Here is a 19266-nt window from a genome sequence, read left to right on the forward strand (position 1 = left end):
TAACAGTAGCCCAGGGGCAAGTATTAAACAGACATATAAAAATAAAACTCAATCCCCTATCCCACCCTCCCCCCACCCACAATCCCAAGGATAGTCGGAAAAACTGTCTGGAGGAAATAAAATAAATAAATATATCTATATACACATACACAAAAATACATGCATACATAATTACAAAAAATAAAAAATATAATAAAATAAAAAGCAGATTTTTCATAGCAGAGCAGATTTTGTTTCTGTTGTGGTTTGGCGTTGGCCGAGGCATAGGCACGGCACACTATGCAGTTTGTGTGTTGTGGTAGAATGTCATAAACGGGCCCCAGGTCTTGTAAAACTTTTTCTCAGAGCCGGCAATTGAAAACCTTAACATCTCCAACTCGAGACAGGACATTATATCACGAAGCCACTGACGGAGCACGGGTGGGGCAGCATCCTTCCATTTGAGCAGAATGGCACGCCTAGCGAGCAACAAGGCAAAGTCGACCATACGACACTCTATGCGTGTTAGAGGAAGGTCATCCCTTCCAGCAGTGCCAAGGAGAGCCACTAAGGGATCTGGGTCTAGATTTTGATGTAGAATGTTGGATAGAGTATTGAACACATTCCCCCAAAATGGTTGTAATTTAGGACACATCCAATAGAGCGTCGCAGTCCCGCCTCCTACCCTGGACCAGGAAATGAAACCCAATGCATTTTCCTCATAGACATTTCTTAAAGTATTTATTTAAAGACGGTTACGCCGCGGACAAAGCCAACTCGAGTCGTGACAACTCATGACAACACACAATATTTTGGACCAAACAAATAATTAGAAAGAAGAAAAAAACGGCAGGTTACAACACTTTTTTTTGTTGTTTTTCTTCTTTGTAATTATTTGTTTGGTCCAAAATATTGTTTGTGTTGTCATGAGTTGTCACGACTCGAGTTGGCTTTCTCCGCGGCGTAACCGTCTTTAAATAAATACTTTAAGAAATGTCTATGAGGAAAAATGCATTGGGTTTCATTTCCTGGTCCAGGGTAGGAGGCGGGACTGCGACGCTCTATACTGATGGATCAAAGTTGCATCACCGCTCTTGCACTTGTCACAGGTAGGAGTTACGTCAGGATAAATACTAGCCAGTTTAGCCTTAGAGAAGACATTTTTAAATGGGTTAAACCACGTTTTGCCTGCCTGTCTGTGTGCCAGGTCTGGTTCCAGAACCGCAGGGCCAAGTGGAGGAAGCAGGAGCGCTCCATGGCCGGAGGGGGGGACCACCGGAGAGGAGGAGGAGGAGGAGGAGGAGGAGGGCAGGGCAGCACCTCACCATACCTCCACCACCCTCAACACCACGCCAACCTGTCCATGGCCAGCCTCGCCACCCTGCCGCCGCACGTCAAGTCAGTTCAACAACCCATTCAAGGGCGGGAACCCCATACTTTAGCGATTGAAAAATAGCAGATCTACAAGCTCGTAGCGCGGCACTCAGTGCCGCGCTACGAGCTTGTAGATCTGTTTTTTTTTATTTTTTTGAAAAATCTTGAAAATGTGGCGCACATCTTTTGAATATATATTATTTTAGAGCGAACGTTTATAACTTTGCTTCTGGGGAGGGTCCCTGAAACAACAATATATTTTCAGTCAAATACAGATAATTCTGGGGGTCCTTGACATGAAAAAGGTCATGTTCGAGAAAGCGCAACACGTTGTCCCCAAGTCTTCTGTCAGTGCTTGTCGTTGTTGGCTCATCACAGTTGTTGTTGTTTTATCATCAGGCCGACCTCCTACTCTGGGCATTATGCGCCCATAGCCCCGCTGCTCCCTGCACCACCACCTCCGTCTCTGACCACCCCGTCCACCCAGAACCTGACCTCGTTCAGCGCCATGTTGACCACCAGACAGCCCAGCCCTGGTCAGCTTTCTACTCACACACACACACACACACACGCACACACACACACACACACACACACACACACACACACACACACACACACACACACACACACACACACACACACACACACACACACACACGCACTCTCATCAGTCACACGTCTATTTCGTCACTGTCAGGCTGCAGAAAAAAACCTCTTTATCTCCCTTTTAACATGTTACATGTTTTTACATACTGCTTTTGCTTCTTTTTTTATCCTGTAAAATGGTATCTTTGAAAAACAGGACCTGCACTCTGTCGGAAACTTGCAAAAATGTTTGCTCTTTATTAACCCATGCTGGGCGGGAACCCCTTTTGGTGTTAGCATTATGTTATGCTTTAGCTATTGAAAAATAGCAGATCTACAAGCTCATAGCGCGCCACCGAGTGGCGCGCTATGAGCTTGTAGATCTGCTATTTTTGAAAAATCGAAGAACGACTGACATAGAAACATAGCTTTTTCAGAAAACTGTCAGGATTTAGAAGACATTTTTAGAATCTGATCTCAGGTCAAAACGAGCGTTTTGGTCGCTAGACCTTCATCAGGACAATCAGTGAATTTAGACCTTCATCAGGACAATCAGTGAATTAGACCTTCATCAGGACAATCAGTGAATTAGACCTTCATCAGGACAATCAGTGCATTAGACCTTCATCAGGACAATCAGTGAATTTAGACCTTCATCAGGACAATCAGTGAATTAGACCTTCATCAGGACAATCAGTGAATTAGACCTTCATCAGGACAATCAGGGAATTAGACCTTCATCAGGACAATCAGGGAATTAGACCTTCATCAGGACAATCAGTGAATTAGACCTTCACCAGGACAATCAGTGAATTAGACCTTCATCAGGACAATCAGTGAATTAGACCTTCATCAGGACAATCAGTGAATTAGACCTTCATCAGGACAATCAGGGAATTAGACCTTCATCAGGACAATCAGGGAATTAGACCTTCATCAGGACAATCAGTGAATTAGACCTTCACCAGGACAATCAGTGAATTAGACCTTCATCAGGACAATCAGTGCATTTAGACCTTCATCAGGACAATCAGTGAATTTAGACCTTCATCAGGACAATCAGTGATTTAGACCTTCATCAGGACAATCAGTGAATTAGACCTTCATCAGGACAATCAGTGAATTAGACCTTCATCAGGACAATCAGTGAATTAGACCTTCATCAGGACAATCAGTGAATTTAGACCTTCATCAGGACAATCAGTGATTTAGACCTTCATCAGGACAATCAGTGAATTTAGACCTTCATCAGGACAATCAGTGAATTTTGAAATCCTGGTAAAGTAACCTGAGGTTTCCACCCAACAGACACGACGTAGTCGTCCGTATTGCGGTTGAAACTATTGATTTATTGTCCCCAGATACTATTCTATAGATTACATTTTCCATTGATTTGTTTTTGCTGTGTGTGTGTGTGTGTGCGTGTGCGTGTGCGTGTGCGTGTGCGTGTGTGTGTGTGTGTGTGTGTGTGTGTGTGTGTGTGTGTTGTTTGCTTGTGAGTGACGGATGTTAGGTTTCTGAGCATTTGATGTATTACCATGTGTTGTTGTTCTTGCTTACTGTAGTGTACAGGGTCAGGTAAATAAAGGCCAGAGGTTGGACAAAATTGCATTATTTTGTTATTACTCAACTGATTCTGACAGAAAATTAGGTCTACTAGCCAGGATAAAAAATCTAGCATAATCTGCTCACTGCTAATGCCCTAAATTTGCCTCCAAGATGGCCCTATTGATAACCTATTATAAGCCAATATTTTAATCCAATTTTGTCCAAACTGAGTGGATTTTTTCCCTTCTAAAGGCCTAAATTGTAAAATTGTATTGCTTGTAGCTCTTACAGGTCAGGCCAGGAACAGGGAGGTGGTGGTGGGGGCGGGGGCAGGGGCGGGGCTTCAGCATCATCAGATGGGGTCGTCGTCTCAGGCCGGGGGAGGAGGAGGAGGAGGAGGAGGAGGAGTCTCTGCTGCGTCAGTGGAGTACCACCCCCTCCACCCGGCCATGCACAGCCCGCCCCCGCTGCGCCGCGCCAGCCTGCCTCTGTTCGCCACCGCCGGCGCCGCCTACAACTTCCCCAACGCCACCAACCACCACCACCACCCTGCCTCCGCCTCCGCCTCGGCTCCGCCCGTCCTCAACAACACCCCGGCCAGCACGCCGCCGCACCTGTTCATGGACGGCCTGGAGGGCTCCGCCTCCTCGTCCGCGATGCAGGCGGGGAGAGACCACGCCACGCAGCAGGCTCTGCAGGCTGACCCCAGGTCAGCACGCTCTCTCACGTTATTAACCCATTCTGGGCGGGAACCCCTTTTGGTGTTAGCATTATGTTATGCTTTAGCTATTGAAAAATAGCAGATCTACAAGCTCGTAGCACGCCACCGAGTGGCGCGCTACAAGCTTGTAGGTCTGCTATTTTTGAAAAATCAAAGAACGACATAGAAACATAGCTTTTTCAGAAAACTGTCAGGATGTAGAAGACATTTTTAGAATCTGATCTCAGGTCAGAATGGGTCAACCTATTTACAATTTACAATTTAAGCATTTAGCAGACGTTCCTAATCTATGGTTGATTGTTGTCAAATAATGTCATATACTGTGACGTTGTGTTGTGTTGTCACTCGGTGCAGACGGGTCGCTAGAACAGCAGCGCTCAAGCCAGAAAGATGAAAAGGCAGAAAAACAACATGACTCTACGATCGCAACACTGTGTTTTAATGGGAAATGCAGAGAATTGCTCATTTCTATTGGATGATAGAACTATGACACATTACTCGTGAATATTGGGCTATTCAAATCCTTTTTTGTATTCAAAGTCAAAATCAGTATTCAGTCAGTATTCGTGAATGCCCTGTAACGCAATACTCTGATTAAGATGGAGAGGTTGGCCTGGGCCATGGCTCAGTGGTCCAGGCACCTTGGCTGGTAATCCAGTCTGGCAGTGTGCCGCGGGTTCGACTCCTGATCCCGACGGCCTTTACTGCATGTCTTCCCCCCCCATCTCTCTCCCCATTTCCTGTCAGCCTACTGTCTGTCCCTCCATAAAAATATAAAATAAAGGTGAAAGCCACAAAAAAAAAACATAAAAAAAAAAAAAAGATGGAGAGGTTGAATTATGAAAGACAGCAACGGTTATGGCAACAGTACACGCAGACTGGAGCACCCAACAGTGACCGTAGCAAATATTATGTATACCATTTCATACCAGGTTCAGACAGCACGGCACAAGGGCTTTTTTTCTGGAAGGCTTTTGCCCCCAAAGTCTGAACAATCTCAAGTTTGTGCATTTCATGACATTTTCGGGGACACTCCAAATGTTAATTTGATGTGTTTCTTTGCTTGATGTTAATTCAGCGTAAAATGTACAAGCCCTAATATGGGCCTAATTGAACAATCGCAAAGGCCTGATGAGCAGTGTCGTGCGGGCGCCGGGGCCGTACATTATTAACAGCGTGCCTTTGCAGATTCATTCTAGGACTTAAATTAGGTATTAAAAAGAATCAGTTTTTCTTGATGCGCTGAATCCCGAAATCCACTTGGTCACACAGACTTATGCTCTTTCATGTTTATTTCACAGTTGAAATTGGTCTCATAATCCATTCTAGTTCAAGTATTAAAATGGTCTTTCAAAAAGATGACTTTAGTTGAACTTGCTGAAACGTGCAGTTTTTTAGTTTAAACTCAGTTGTCAGGAGTTTTTCAGATTTGGGGCTGCCATTTTTTTGGCCCTTGACCCCCCCCCCCCCCACTGCCACTGAAGCGGTTTTGGGGATTAGAGATGTTTCCTGTGGCTCACGTCGGCCACCGAGGATGTAGCAAATTATTACATATCGGCTGCCAAGAGATCAATAGATACATTTTTTAACCCATTTACTAGACCCATTTCTACAAAATGTCTTCTGAATCCTGACAGTTTTCTGAAAATCCTATGTTTCTATGTCAGTCGTTCTCAAACAACAAGGACCCCCAAAAATATATGTAATTGGCCCGCCGATCCCCATCAGAAAATATGTTGTTCCAGGGACCCCCCCTCCCCCCAGAAGCAAAGATTTGAGTGAAAAACGTTCGCTCTAAAAGAATATAATATTCAAAGATTTGTGCCACATTTTCACGATTTTTCAAAAATAGCAGATCTGCAAGCTCGTAGAGCTATGAGCTTGCAGATCTGCTATTTTTCAAAAGCTAAAGTATAACATAATGCTTTAAAACACCAAAAGGGGTTGGGAAGAGCCCCGGAGTTAATCGCCATGAACTGTTTTAGAAACTTTAAAATTAAAGTTCTCAGTCGACTCGCTACGACTGATATCGGTCATTTGGATTCAATAGAAGCCAGCGTGTGTTCTGGACGCATGCTGTGCAGCGACAATACAAGCTCTCAATGCAACCGCAACGCATCGAGAGCTTGTGGATAGAGGCTATTGTCGTTTTTTTTTTAAAGATTATTTGAAGCATTTGAAGTGGTCAAAATAGTTTAGGAGGATTTTCCATAAAACTCCCAACAGTCTCTAATATTTCATAAAAGCAAAGGTTTAACCCATTTTAGGCGGGAACCCCTTTTGGTGTTAGCATTATGTTATGCTTTAGCTGTTGAAAAATAGCAGACCTACAAGCTCATAGCGCGCCACCGAGTGGCGCTACGAGCTTGTAGATCTGCTATTTTTGAAAAATCGAAGAACGACTGACATAGAAACATAGCTTTTTCAGAAAACTGTCAGGATGTAGAAGACATTTTTAGAATCTGATCTCAGGTCAAAATGGGTTAAAGCCTCAATCTGTGATTTCTTGGCCTGGTTGGCAGTATATGCAGAACAGAAGGAATGATATTTTCTAAAACGTCCTTTCAGTCTCACGCTGTTTCAAAAAAATTGCACACTAGGGTCCTCATTCACAACGGCGTTTACGACGTTACGTGAGCGGAGCGTGAGCGGACAGGCATTTACGTGGATTCCCACGTTGTTTGGTCGGAAATTCCGCTAAAAGCTGCGCCAGCTCTCATGGTCGTGTACGGCTTGCGTAGATTTATTAAGAAGGCTTTAGTCTTCATGCTGAATCAATTAAAAGTCCCCAAACCTCAGATAAAATATGTAGGCTGCATGTGTCCCTAGGACTTTTAGCTGGCCATACAAATGAAATTTGATTTAGCTTTTAATCCACGTTCTGAAAGAAAGAAAATAAACTCCTGCACACTGTCTTCAAATGCAAGAACAAGATTTCATGGGAATACAACAACGGTTTGGTCTATATTAGTTAGACCTTCATCAGGTTATTGTCACAAAGGAGAATCCATGTTAACCCATTTTGGGTGGGAACGCCTTTTGGTGTTTTAAGCATTATGTTGTGCTTTAGCTGTTGGAAAAATAGCAGATTTACAGCTTGTAGGTCTGCTATTTTTGAAAAATCATGAAAATGTGGCGCATTGGACTATTACATATCATTTTTGGGGTCCTTGACATGAAATATTGAGCACCACTGATATAGAAACATAGGTATTTCAGAAAACTGTCAGGATTTAGAAGACATTTTTTTAATTTCGACTGAATGGGTTAAATTCATTCACACCTGAGCCAATCAGAGCAATAACCGCATGACGAGACTGGGGGGGTCCCCTTTTTCTCCGGGGTGGAACCGGTTCCGTTCTTTTTTTTTCCTTCTGCCTAATCTTGAACCAATGGGCACCTTTGCTGCTAATGTGTGTCGAACCCACAGCGTGCCGTGGGTTCGAGTCCCGATCCCGACGACCTTTTCTGCGTGTCACCCCCCATCTCTCTCTCTCTCTCTCCCCCCATTTACTGTCAGTCTACTGTTCATGGGTGGCAGTGGCTCAGGGGGTAGAGTGGCTGGATGGGAACCGCAAGGTTCCCAGTTCGAAACTGGGCGCTCCCCCAGAGTTAGTGTCGTAGTGTCCTTGAGCAAGACACTGAACCCCTAATTGCTCCTGATGTGCTGGTTGGTGCCTTGCATGGTTTCCGCCGCCATCGGTGTATGAATGTGTGTGTGAATGGGTGAATGTAATGCACAATCTCTGTAAAGCGCCTTGGATAAAGGCGCCATATAAATGCACCATTTATTTATTTGTATTTATCTCCCACAGCTCCCTGTTTGACTTCGGGGACCACCAGCAGCAACAGAACAGCAGCAGCCTGTCCTACCAGCTCCAGACCTCGTCCTACCAGCAGCAGCCTCAGCCTCAGCAGGGCTCCGTGTCCCGGCTGGCCTACCTCACGCCCTCCCCCTACCTCACCCCCAACGCCCCGCCAGACTCCTCCTCCAACCACGGGGGCACCACCTCCTACCTGACCTTTGGCCCCGGGGTGGGCTCCACCGGGGTGCTCACCTACACGGCGGGGGGCCACGCCTACATCCAGTCCCAGAACGGAGGGCAGATACTGCTGCAGCCCGCCGGCCACCCGGGTGAGTTGGTGTTGAACCCATTTAGCCTTGAGGACGATTCCACGAATGTCTTCTAAATCCTGATAGTTTTCTGAAAAACCTATGTTTCTATGTCAGTGGTTCTCAAGGTTTTTCATGTCAAGCACCCCAAATATTATATGAATCGTGTTGGAATCTGTGTTAATAGGGGTGCAACAGTTAATCGAACGAATCAAATTGAATCGGTTCTAAAAATGATCATTGATATCGAAATGTTCAGATCTACGTGTGGTGAGCTTTTAAATATGTAGATGGGCTATTGTCACGAAATCGCTGTGCGAGAGAATGTATAAAATACCCCATAAGTGCATAATACTTGATGGTATATAAAAATAAAATAAAAACGCACTTCTCAAAAATGTCCATCATTCAAAAAAAAGTCTTCGATAAAATAATAGCTAAGAAAGTAATTGATAGCTGCATCCCTACCTGTGTCCCTACCTGTGTCCCTACCTGTGTCCCTACCTGTGTCCCTACCTGTGTCCCTGTGTCCCTACCTGTGTCCATACCTGTGTCCCTACCTGTGTCCCTACCTGTGTCCCTACCTGTGTCCCTACCTGTGTCCCTGTGTCCATACCTGTGTCCCTACCTGCGTCCCTACCTGTGTCCATACCTGTGTCCCTACCTGTGTCCCTACCTGTGTCCCTACCTGTGTCCCTACCTGTGTCCCTACCTGTGTCCCTGTGTCCCTACCTGTGTCCCTACCTGTGTCCCTGTGTCCCTACCTGTGTCCCTACCTGCGTCCCTACCTGTGTCCCTACCTGTGTCCCTACCTGTGTCCCTACCTGTGTCCCTACCTGCACCCCTACCTGCGTCCCTACCTGTGTCCCTACCTGTGTCCCTACCTGTGTCCCTACCTGTGTCCCTGTGTCCCTACCTGTGTCCCTACCTGTGTCCCTACCTGCGTCCCTACCTGTGTCCATACCTGTGTCCCTACCTGTGTCCCTACCTGTGTCCCTACCTGCATCCCTACCTGTGTCCCTACCTGTGTCCCTACCTGTGTCCCTACCTGTGTCCCTACCTGTGTCCCTACCTGTGTCCCTACCTGCGTCCATACCTGTGTCCCTACCTGTGTCCCTACCTGTGTCCCTACCTGTGTCCCTACCTGTGTCCCTACCTGTGTCCTCACCGTGGCTCAGTGACGTCATGTTGTAGTTCGGTGGTCACCCCACCACTGAAAATCCAGACTATGTATGAGCCTTACCGCTCCACCGGAGCGGTGGTCACCTCACCACCGCTGCGGTGGTGAGGTGACCACCGCTCCGGTGGTGAGGTGACCACCGCTCCGGTGGTGAGGTGACCACCGCTCCGGTGGTGAGGTGACCACCGCTCCGGTGGTGAGGTGACCACCGCTCCGGTGGTGAGGTGACCACCGCTCCGGTGGTGAGGTGACCACCGCTCCGGTGGTGAGAGAAGGGCTGGGGCGGTGGCGGTGGTTTGCTCTTCACTGCGGCTCTTGACGTCACGTCACGTCATGTTCACCGAAAATCCAGACTATGAATAACGCTTAAGTCGCAAAACAAAATGGACTCCCTCTTTCCCATAACAATAATAACAATCTGTATTATGTGTGTGTGTGTTCCCCTCCCTCTCCAGGTGGGCTCCAGTACCAGTACCAGTCCTACCCCTGGGCCAACATGTACAGCCAGCCAGCGGCCATGTTCCAGCGTGCCCAGCAGCAGCAGCAGCAGCAGCAGTGTGCCCTGGCCTACCCAGGCAGCATGGGCCTCTCTTCAGGCAGCATGGGCCTCTCTTCAGGCAGCATGGGCCTCTCTTCAGGCAGCATGGGCCTCTCTTCTAACCCAGGCAGCATGGGCCTCTCTTCAGGCAGCATGGGCCTCTCTTCAGGCAGCATGGGCCTCTCTTCTCGAGAGCACCAGCAGCAACAACAACTCTCCTCCACCAACAACACCAACAACACCAACAACATGCCTCATAACCTGTCCCGTGGCGGAGGTAGGTCTCTCCTCCACCAACAACACCAACAACATGCCTCATAACCTGTCCCGTGGCGGAGGTAGGTCTCTCCTCCACCAACACCAACAACATGCCTCATAACCTGTCCCGTGGCGGAGGTAGGTCTCTCCTCCACCAACACCAACAACATGCCTCATAACCTGTCCCGTGGCGGAGGTAGGTCTCTCCTCCACCAACACCAACAACATGCCTCATAACCTGTCCCGTGGTGGAGGTAGGTCTGTTAAAAAAATGGAGATAATCACTTATTGTTGTTTTCCATAATCTTCATAATCGTTTCCATGTTGAAAAACACTCAAGCCAATGTAAAAAAAAAGCTGAAATGTCTCATTCCCGCTATTTTCGGGTCGCTCCCCAGCACTCTTTATCTACTGGAGATGAGGTGTAACAACATGGATTTATAAACAAGTTTGTTCAGTGCAAAACGAGAGTTATGTATATAACTACGGTTCTATGAATACCGGATGACCGCCAGAGGGGCGGTGTTTTCAACACCTGGATATACATCGCGCGCACGCGCAGAGGTCGAATATTAATACCAACACTGTCACTCGTGACCCCCTGTGGGCGTGAGCCACCTATATAGGTGCCCAGTTCACAGGGTTCATCCTCATGAAATCTTTTCGTCAGGATTCCGAGTGACAATGAACTCTGGCGGTCATCCGGTATTCATAGAACCGTAGTTATATACATAACTCTCGTTCTATTTCATACCTACTGACCGCCAGAGGGGCGGTGTTTTCAACACCTGGATGACTCATACCAACATGGTCACGAGGAATCTGCGCTTACCGAGGTCGGTTTGCAGATCTAATGGACAGCCAAACAGCCGTCACCACAGGGTGAGGGAGAGTCTGGTTGGCTGACTCTTGGCAAAAGCCCAAAACAGATGGAGCCCATTTGGCTGCACTGCAGCACAGATGTCCACCCCCTGGTCTGGCATGTCAAAATGCCTCTGGGGAGGCCTTGAGGCCTACTGAAGAAATCTACCTCAACGCAACAATCAAAGTACCTCTAAGTGTTGCGTTAGTCTCTGTTGAATCAAGGCACAGCCCTTCCTGTGCCCTTTATCACAGACAAAGACAACCAAACAGCCATCACAGCTATGCCGTGCCGCAGAGCCCGGACAGGGCACAATAGGCAGGTACTAGAATGCTCCGTGCCTGGCTGTGGAGCAAACTAAAAATGATAGGCTAGCCAACGTGAAAGGCAGAAAGTCCTTGAAGACATAAGAGGGATTGGCGAATGGTAAACCCAGACCCATCGGCATCCCAGTCTCAGGCACCGGGCAGGGCCTGAAGACAACCTACTCACTTCCGTAGGGTCGCAGTGAGGGCAAATGGTACTAGCAGATAGCCATTTGAGAACGGCCCGATCCAAGGGCTGGGGACAAAGTCCATCCAAACCTGGTAGAGTGGTACCTCGTACCAGATGGTAGGGGGCGATTGCTCGCCCCGTCAGCGTGGCTGATGGCATACCCACAATAAAGTGTGACAGGCGCTGTCCAGAGAGAGCGCAACCTTTATTAGAGCCATCATAGCCAATGAAGAGCCGTTCTGACCACCAAGTGCATGTGGTAGGTCTAACATAATAGGCTCTCAGGGCCCGTACTGGGCAGTTCTCAATCACAATTACTCTCCTGGTGGAGAGGTTAAGGCTGCCAATATCACAGGCAGGTATTGAAAACACAGAGCATGGTGGTGCTTTGTCTCAACTAAACCACAGTTTACTTGTGTTGGCGTGCAACGCCCTGGTGCAGGATGCACAAGAATCAAGTAGGGTTCGGACAATAGGCATGATTGCCAGTGGTCAGTTTACGCAGCCGAAGGTAACCCGGGTGAGAATGCACCCTCTCCCTAAACTGTGACAGGGGATTCTGTCTGTGGGGAGGCCAAAGCACTTCATCGAGAAGCTGCAGTAGATGATTCGGCTGCAGTGGTAACCAAAAACGAACCTCAAGTCGCGTATAGCCCGCCCAATATGAAAAACAAATTGAGGCGGAAACATGGAAACTCATACTTCCTGACTGGTATGGTGGCACCATACTACTGTGCGACTGCCTCTGCCTATCCTGTGAAGGATACACGACACCAAAAGTGGCAGTGTAGAGAAGACTTACAAGAAGTCGCCTGGCCAGGGGTGGGCCAGAGTGTCCTGCCCTAACGGTCAGCGCCGGAAGGGAGAACTACAGTTGGCCACGCGCCAAGCGCTCAAGGCCAAAGATCCTGCTCTGCCGTACATATGCCCAGTGATACGAAACATCATCGGATCCAAGAGGCTTAAATGGTAAGCATGTCCGCCGCCTGGACTGTATACCCAACAAGAGCATTGCTATGAAACCAGCAAGATGAGGCAAGACCTCCTGCAGAGACTGACTGGATCGAGCGACCCCTTAGTGGGTCGGAAGATAGACTGTTGACATATTATGTTACGAACAAAGTCCAAAGATCCCAAGGGCCAAGTCCACTGCACACTGGCCCAGTACATCACAGACACTGGCTGGAGATGGTAGGCAGTAGAGCGAAGCACGCTTAAATGCCTGTACATAACTGAAACAGTAACCCAACCGTATCCACGGTGGTAGGCAGAATTCTGGGGTTCGAGGCCCAGAAATTCTAGACAGAACATGTAAAAGGGTGCAATGAAAGCAGCCTTAGAGAAGCGACTGTCTACGTCGCTTCGGTGTGCCCAACAACCAGAAGAACTGGCTGGCAGCACTGTACTCGTCCAAGACGAGACAGGTCAGTGGAAGCTGTCCGTCAGCCCCCCATTAACTCTAAGAGTTTAAGCAAGGCCATGCTTGCAGACCATTCTCAATCTGGCACCGCCTGGAGCACATCCACTGTGCCCAGCATACATGACCAGAGGCAGCTGGTAGGTCTGAGATCGAGGATCAGGCGAAAACTACCACCGTCATCAGTCACATCATGAATCAAGGAGAAACCTTCAGTTGAACCAAACTGCTTGTTCACCGTGCACTATGCTGCAAGGTCTGTTGGGTGGCAGGCCCGAACATCCGGCCTGGAACGACAGGCAGAGTGTTAAGTGTCCCACTGTACTTCCCTGAAAGTGGGGCCTGTTAGAATGCTGAGTCTATAATTGATGTGCAAGCTAGTTCAGCTGTACGGTTGCACGTACGCAACATGTGTCCCCTGCATTTACCCATCTTATTGCTACTAGGAGCAATGAGCAGCCATTCTACAGCGCTCTGGGAGCAATTAGGGGCTCAGACCGGGACACACATGGACACATTGCTGGCCGGATCTGGCATTGAACCCGGGACATCCAGGGGCTCTGGGTCGCCAGGCGGGCTCACTAACCCGCCGTGGCCGCCCCTCGGGCCACACTAAGCCCCAACATCATCAGGGTAGTTAGTTACCACGTAAGCTAACGCCTAGAACAAGCATCACCCATAAGTGCCGTGCCTGCGCATCAATGCGCGCAGGCCAGAGGGCCAGGATGAGGTGACCATTAAGGGACCGTCCAACACGTCCCAGTCCAGCTGCCGTGGCATGGATCTAGTTGGCAGACCAGTGACTCTACACTGCGTGCGGCCATGGGCAATAGCCATACTAGCTCGAAGGCTTAATCTAGTGACACCACCAGAGAAGCAATGCTGGCATTAAGTCCAGGGTTAGGGACCCTGTCTCGTTGGTCACCCCCAGAAGGCAATCTAAAGGTCAGTGCTACTCATCACAGACCACGAGTAGCGGCTCTGCAAACAGCAGGAAAAGAGCAGCACCCATGTATCAACCCATTAAGACAGGAACAAGTCTGGGTTGCCGCTGCTATGTAAAGTATATAGCCATATGTATACTCTTCTCAATTCATCAAATCGACATTTGAAATCATTCCGAGACCTAGGTCCGGATTCAGAAGGTGTTTACAACATCGGCCCTAAATGGGTTAAGACGTTCTTAACCTGAGCAACTTGGTGGCCAAGAGTACCACCTTGAAATTTCCCCTAGTTGAGAGCATCATCTCACAATGCTAGCATCCTTGTGGGAGGCAAATCAGCCACAACCACGGCCAACACAGTTGGCATACGTGCCAGCAGTATGCAGCCACAATAACAGCAATATCTTCAAAATGGCCTTGGATCGTCTCGGGATCCCCCAGAATGAAGTTACTAATGCTGCTCTGGAGAGGAAGTCTGCAGCTCTCGGTATGGAGCTGTTTCCCTCGCGACCAGACTACGGATAAGCAGTTGGAGATGGATGGAAGAATGAACCACAGCCATAGCCTGTGTCCGGCGCCCAAGTCGAAACCCGACTACAGGCGCAAGTAATGGACCTCCTCTGTGGGACCAGAGAGGACCAGCATGTTGCACTAATCCATGAACGGCAGCAGAGCGAGACACTCTAAATACTACTGGTTATGTAGTTGTAGCGAAAGAGCGAGAATCACTCAAGCTACAGTGTCAAGTAGTGCCATAGTATAGTGGGAAAGCCAAATACTTGGACTGTCATATACCTCCAGATAATGGCAGCAGAGCGAAACACTCAATGCCAGTGATAACGCGGCCAAAGCAGCGAGAACCAGTCAGCCACAGCGTTACGCTTATTGATCATCTGTACGCACAGTATGTCATTAATACAATGCAGACATGGCGAAGAGCGGGGACCACTCAAGCCCGTGTAAAGTACGCAATATGATAGTGGCGGGGCGGAACATGCCCTCGGTACTAGTGAAAAATGACCATCAGTACACACAGTATGTCAACAATACTATGTATGGCGAAGAGTGAAGGCCACTCAAGCCAGCTTCAAGCACAAAGTATGACAGCAGTGGAGCGAAACACACCCCCAGTGTCAGTGATAATGCAGCAAAAGAGCGAGAATCACTCAAGCTACAGTGTCAAGTAGTGCCATAGTATAGTGGCATGGCCAAACACTTGGACTGTCATATACAACCATTTTAATACCAAGCATATTGGTAATATCTGGACAGCAGCAGAGCGACGTACACTCAAGCTATGATAGCAAGTAATCACAGTATACTGCACATGTCAAAGCAGTAGTGAGTACCAGGTACACAATGTCGTGGTTATACGAAGATCTAACCCTCAGCAGTTCACTATGGGACGTGTCCCATAGTGGGCGTGGACAACAGAAGTACTTATAGTACACTCACATTCTATTAAGTATATAAGAGAATGGGCCTCTTTTGCGTCATGACGTAGCACGTGCCCTCTCGACGAGGGCATAAAAGCACGTACTTGCGCATGCCTCGCTTATATCTCTTATAACCATGGTTACTGCGTAACCTTCAGAGAATGCTTCAACTTATCAGTACATGTTACCAATACTATGCAGACATAGGGGAGAGCACTCGATCCCATGCCAAGTAGATAGTTTGATAACCACGCAATGGTAAAGCGATAGACGCTTGAACCATTATATTAGTAATTATACTGCCAAGCACAAACAAGTATTACCCGAACAGCAGCTGAGCGGATCACACTCAAGCTATGAGATACAAGCACTGACTATACTATGCCTATCTCAGATAGCAGTATACACTTAAGTTAAGCTGTGACGTTAAGCACGCTGCAGTGACAACATTGTCATATTCCTGCTTGATATAACGAGCAAAACAAACTAGCAAGTCAGCACTAAGCTGCGTTTACAACTTGACATGCATTTTGAAAAAGTTTGTTCCTTAACCAGAAATCGTCTGGGGAAAGCGCTCATTAACGTCACGACCACACAAACCTCCTCTTGGTAGACATCGTTGCAACCAAGCGCCACATATGTGGTAGATTGCACGTCTGCGACAGAGCGAAAAACACTTATTGCAGAAACACGTGGAGAGGAGTGGTCATTCAACATGACTAATCCTATAAATCAGTCAGAATAAGCGTCGCTGCAGCACGGCGACTGCCCAGTTACTGACGCCATAAAACATTGCTGTTGCTCATTTAGCATCGTGCGGCCATTCAACATGAGTATTGATTAATACAAATAAGCGCCGCCGCGGTCGCTTTCGAGGCGAAGCACACCTCTGCGAGCCACACAAACAGCACACCGACATTAAATACAAAGTTAGCTCTTAGTTAGTGAACACACAACAGCTAACCCTTAATGCATTAGTCGGGAGGATGGACGATACTGCCGACAATCCCACAAATCATACAAGTTGGATTCCAGCGAGCAAACACTGTCACCAACCCAATGTAACGCCACACAGCAAAGCGAAGATAACGCAAGGCTGTAGCAGGCACGCCCGCCGGGCAAGTAAAGTAACACGCAACTTACCTGTAGAAAATAAAGTCCAACATAATAGTTGGACCAGGGAGCCCGGCGGAAAATTATCGCCGCCAACCATGCAGCCTCTGGAGGACGCAAGGTAGCCCCAACCGAACGGTTACGAGGCTTATAGGCATGACCGGCGTCGAGAGCCCCCCCATACAGCCTCGAAGGGCTAGTAGCAGGAGCTCAATAAAATAAATCGACCTGCGCTCAAAGGCGAAAAGATGAAAGAGGATGAACCCTGTGAACTGGGCACCTATATAGGTGGCTCACGCCCACAGGGGGTCACGAGTGACAGTGTTGGTATTAATATTCGACCTCTGCGCGTGCGCGCGATGTATATCCAGGTGTTGAAAACACCGCCCCTCTGGCGGTCAGTAGGTATGAAATAGAATGCTACGTTCCAAGTTCAGGAGACATCGGAAAAAAAGCAATGCTGCCTTCCTTCCGGCATGGCATGGAAAGGAGTGGCATTTTGCATTTCTTCCGCCATAGTAAATGCTGCATTCACTGGTCTGGCAGGGGTTTTTTTTACACACGGGTACAAAGGGTGTCCATGCAAAATCTGTTATATCTGTCAGTAAAGAGAAGAAACAATAAGTTGAGACACGAGTTCAGAGTTTCAAAGAAAGAGTGATTATTATTGTGGTACCATCAACAGGAGAACACACCAGATATACAGACATAAGCCCAGCCCCTCACAGGAGGCAAAAGGACGATAAACAAAAGACAACAGGGGGTAATTATCTCACAAAACTAGTTAAGAAAGGTTAAGAAACACAGCTGCATGGCGTAGCTGGCTTTAGGGCTCTTTAAAGATGGAGTGCCACGATTTTTTCCCACGCTAAAACAAGATCATCAGGTATTATTATAATATAAAGAGGAAGAACTTTTTCCAAAAAGTGTACAGTATTTGTTAAAATCATGCTTTTATGTGGACACGCCCACCAGTTCATTAAGTATGCCTGGTTTGCCTGGTGGGTGGTGATGGGTGGTGATCCACCTGAACTGAAGCCGCACCCACAGCTGTAGTTGTATGATAAAGGGGGAGGGGTTAGGGGAGGGGCTGATAATGTGATGTCACTATATTACTGTTTATTTCATTGGCCCGTTTGACTGTCAAGGGTTCAGCCTCCAGGAAGAAACCCTAAATACAAAGTTAATACACCATTGCACATAAAAACGACTCCAGGGTGTCTAATGAAGTACTGTCACCTCATAGACACATGAAAAACTGGAACAATACAAAGATTGTGGCACTCCATCTTTAAGTTTAACCCAAAATTCCTTGACAAGGGCAGGGACTGAAGCCCCCTTTGATTTGTCTATGTGTGCCCGTCCCTGACCCCTATAGGCTACGGAGGGTCCTCTCTGTCCTCCCAGCCTCAGCCTCAGACCTCCACCCAGTCCCAGAGCAGCAGCAGCACCACCACCACCACCCTGCCCCCCGTGTCCACCCTGCCCCCCGTGTCCACCCTGCGGCCGGCCCTCCTCAGAGCAGCCGAGAGCAGCAGCACCGCTGCCGGTAAGCCTGGGTCGCAATTATCGCATTTATCCCATTTCGTCCTGAACGATTCTACAAATGTCTTCTTATAAATCCTTTTTACCCTTCAGGGTAATAGAGAGTATGCGCGTGACATCATCATCAAACCAGGAAGTTATGCAGGAACGCCTACTGAGTGGCAAAAAACTACTTCCTGGCCTTGACAGCCCATATACATCCACATAGAAAAGTCATATCTGATTGCATTAAACAACATTAAACGATGTTAAACTCACTTTGCATGTTGCTTTGCCACTCGATTTGCCACTCGATGTGCCATTCACTTTAAGCATGCGCATACCCTCTATTGCGTTCATCTCAATTACTCGTCATAACGTAATATATTTGTAATGGTGACAGGCATCAGCGGTGGTGGTGGTGTCCAGCCCAGTGTCCAGTCCAGTGTCCAGGCCCGGCCCAAGTCCCCCTCCTCCACCCAGCTCAGTCCCGAGAGCCCCCCGCCGGCTCCCCCTTGTGTCAAGATGGAGTATGACAGCCCCACCGAGATCCACAGTCACTTCCACTGCGATTTCTCCCCCATAGTACACTTTTGATTCTGACTGTGTGTGTGTGTGTGTGGCGTGCATGTGGGCCGTGCGCGACGATTTTGAGATTGTTGTGTGTTTTCTATGTGTGTGCGTCTGATGTTCCGGGTGTGTTCGTGTGTGTGATGTTCACACAGTTATTCTGACAAAAAAAAAAAAAAAAAGTGTTGGTGAGTTTACATTTCTTACATAAGTGCCTATTTTACAACGAGTTGCTGTGACTATTTATAATTTATATACGCTACATCAGGGGTGGGCAACTGGCGGCCCGGGGGCCACATGCGGCCCCCCACCTTCACTTAATGCGGCCCGCAGTTTATTATCACAATACTGATATATTATTGATTTCAGCTGTTACAATTCCATACATGACCCGCTTTACTCTAAATTAGACTTAGTAGCTTGCTGAGTAGTATTACAAATAATGTTATTGTCTTTTTTATGTCCTATATATTTGTATTTAGTTAAAATGACTTTTCAGGATCCCAATTAAAAATAGCAAAAAATTATTCAGGATTTCAATTCAAATATAGCCAAAAATAGCCGATCTACAAGTTATAGCACTTTTTCTACGACATACATGCAAT

At 47.7% G+C, this 19266-nt stretch overlaps 1 protein-coding gene across 1 annotated transcript in view; it reads left to right on the forward strand.

Moving 5' to 3' along the window:
* The window catches only part of nobox (NOBOX oogenesis homeobox), a gene marked incomplete at its 5' end in the record, with an annotated part of 30743 nt that extends 11855 nt beyond the window's left edge, over nucleotides 1-18888 (forward strand). The window contains 7 exons of the mRNA XM_079522955.1: nucleotides 1187-1377; nucleotides 1753-1889; nucleotides 3772-4198; nucleotides 8026-8345; nucleotides 9960-10319; nucleotides 17946-18116; nucleotides 18495-18888. Of these exons, the coding sequence (XP_079379081.1) occupies nucleotides 1187-1377; nucleotides 1753-1889; nucleotides 3772-4198; nucleotides 8026-8345; nucleotides 9960-10319; nucleotides 17946-18116; nucleotides 18495-18688 (1800 nt within the window). The 3' untranslated portion in view covers nucleotides 18689-18888. The remainder of the gene's footprint in view (nucleotides 1-1186; nucleotides 1378-1752; nucleotides 1890-3771; nucleotides 4199-8025; nucleotides 8346-9959; nucleotides 10320-17945; nucleotides 18117-18494) is intronic.
* Nucleotides 18889-19266: the final 378 nt, after the last annotated feature.

Source organism: Electrona antarctica (assembly GCF_951216825.1).
Source record: "Electrona antarctica genome assembly, chromosome: 15".
Taxonomy (NCBI): domain Eukaryota; kingdom Metazoa; phylum Chordata; class Actinopteri; order Myctophiformes; family Myctophidae; genus Electrona; species Electrona antarctica.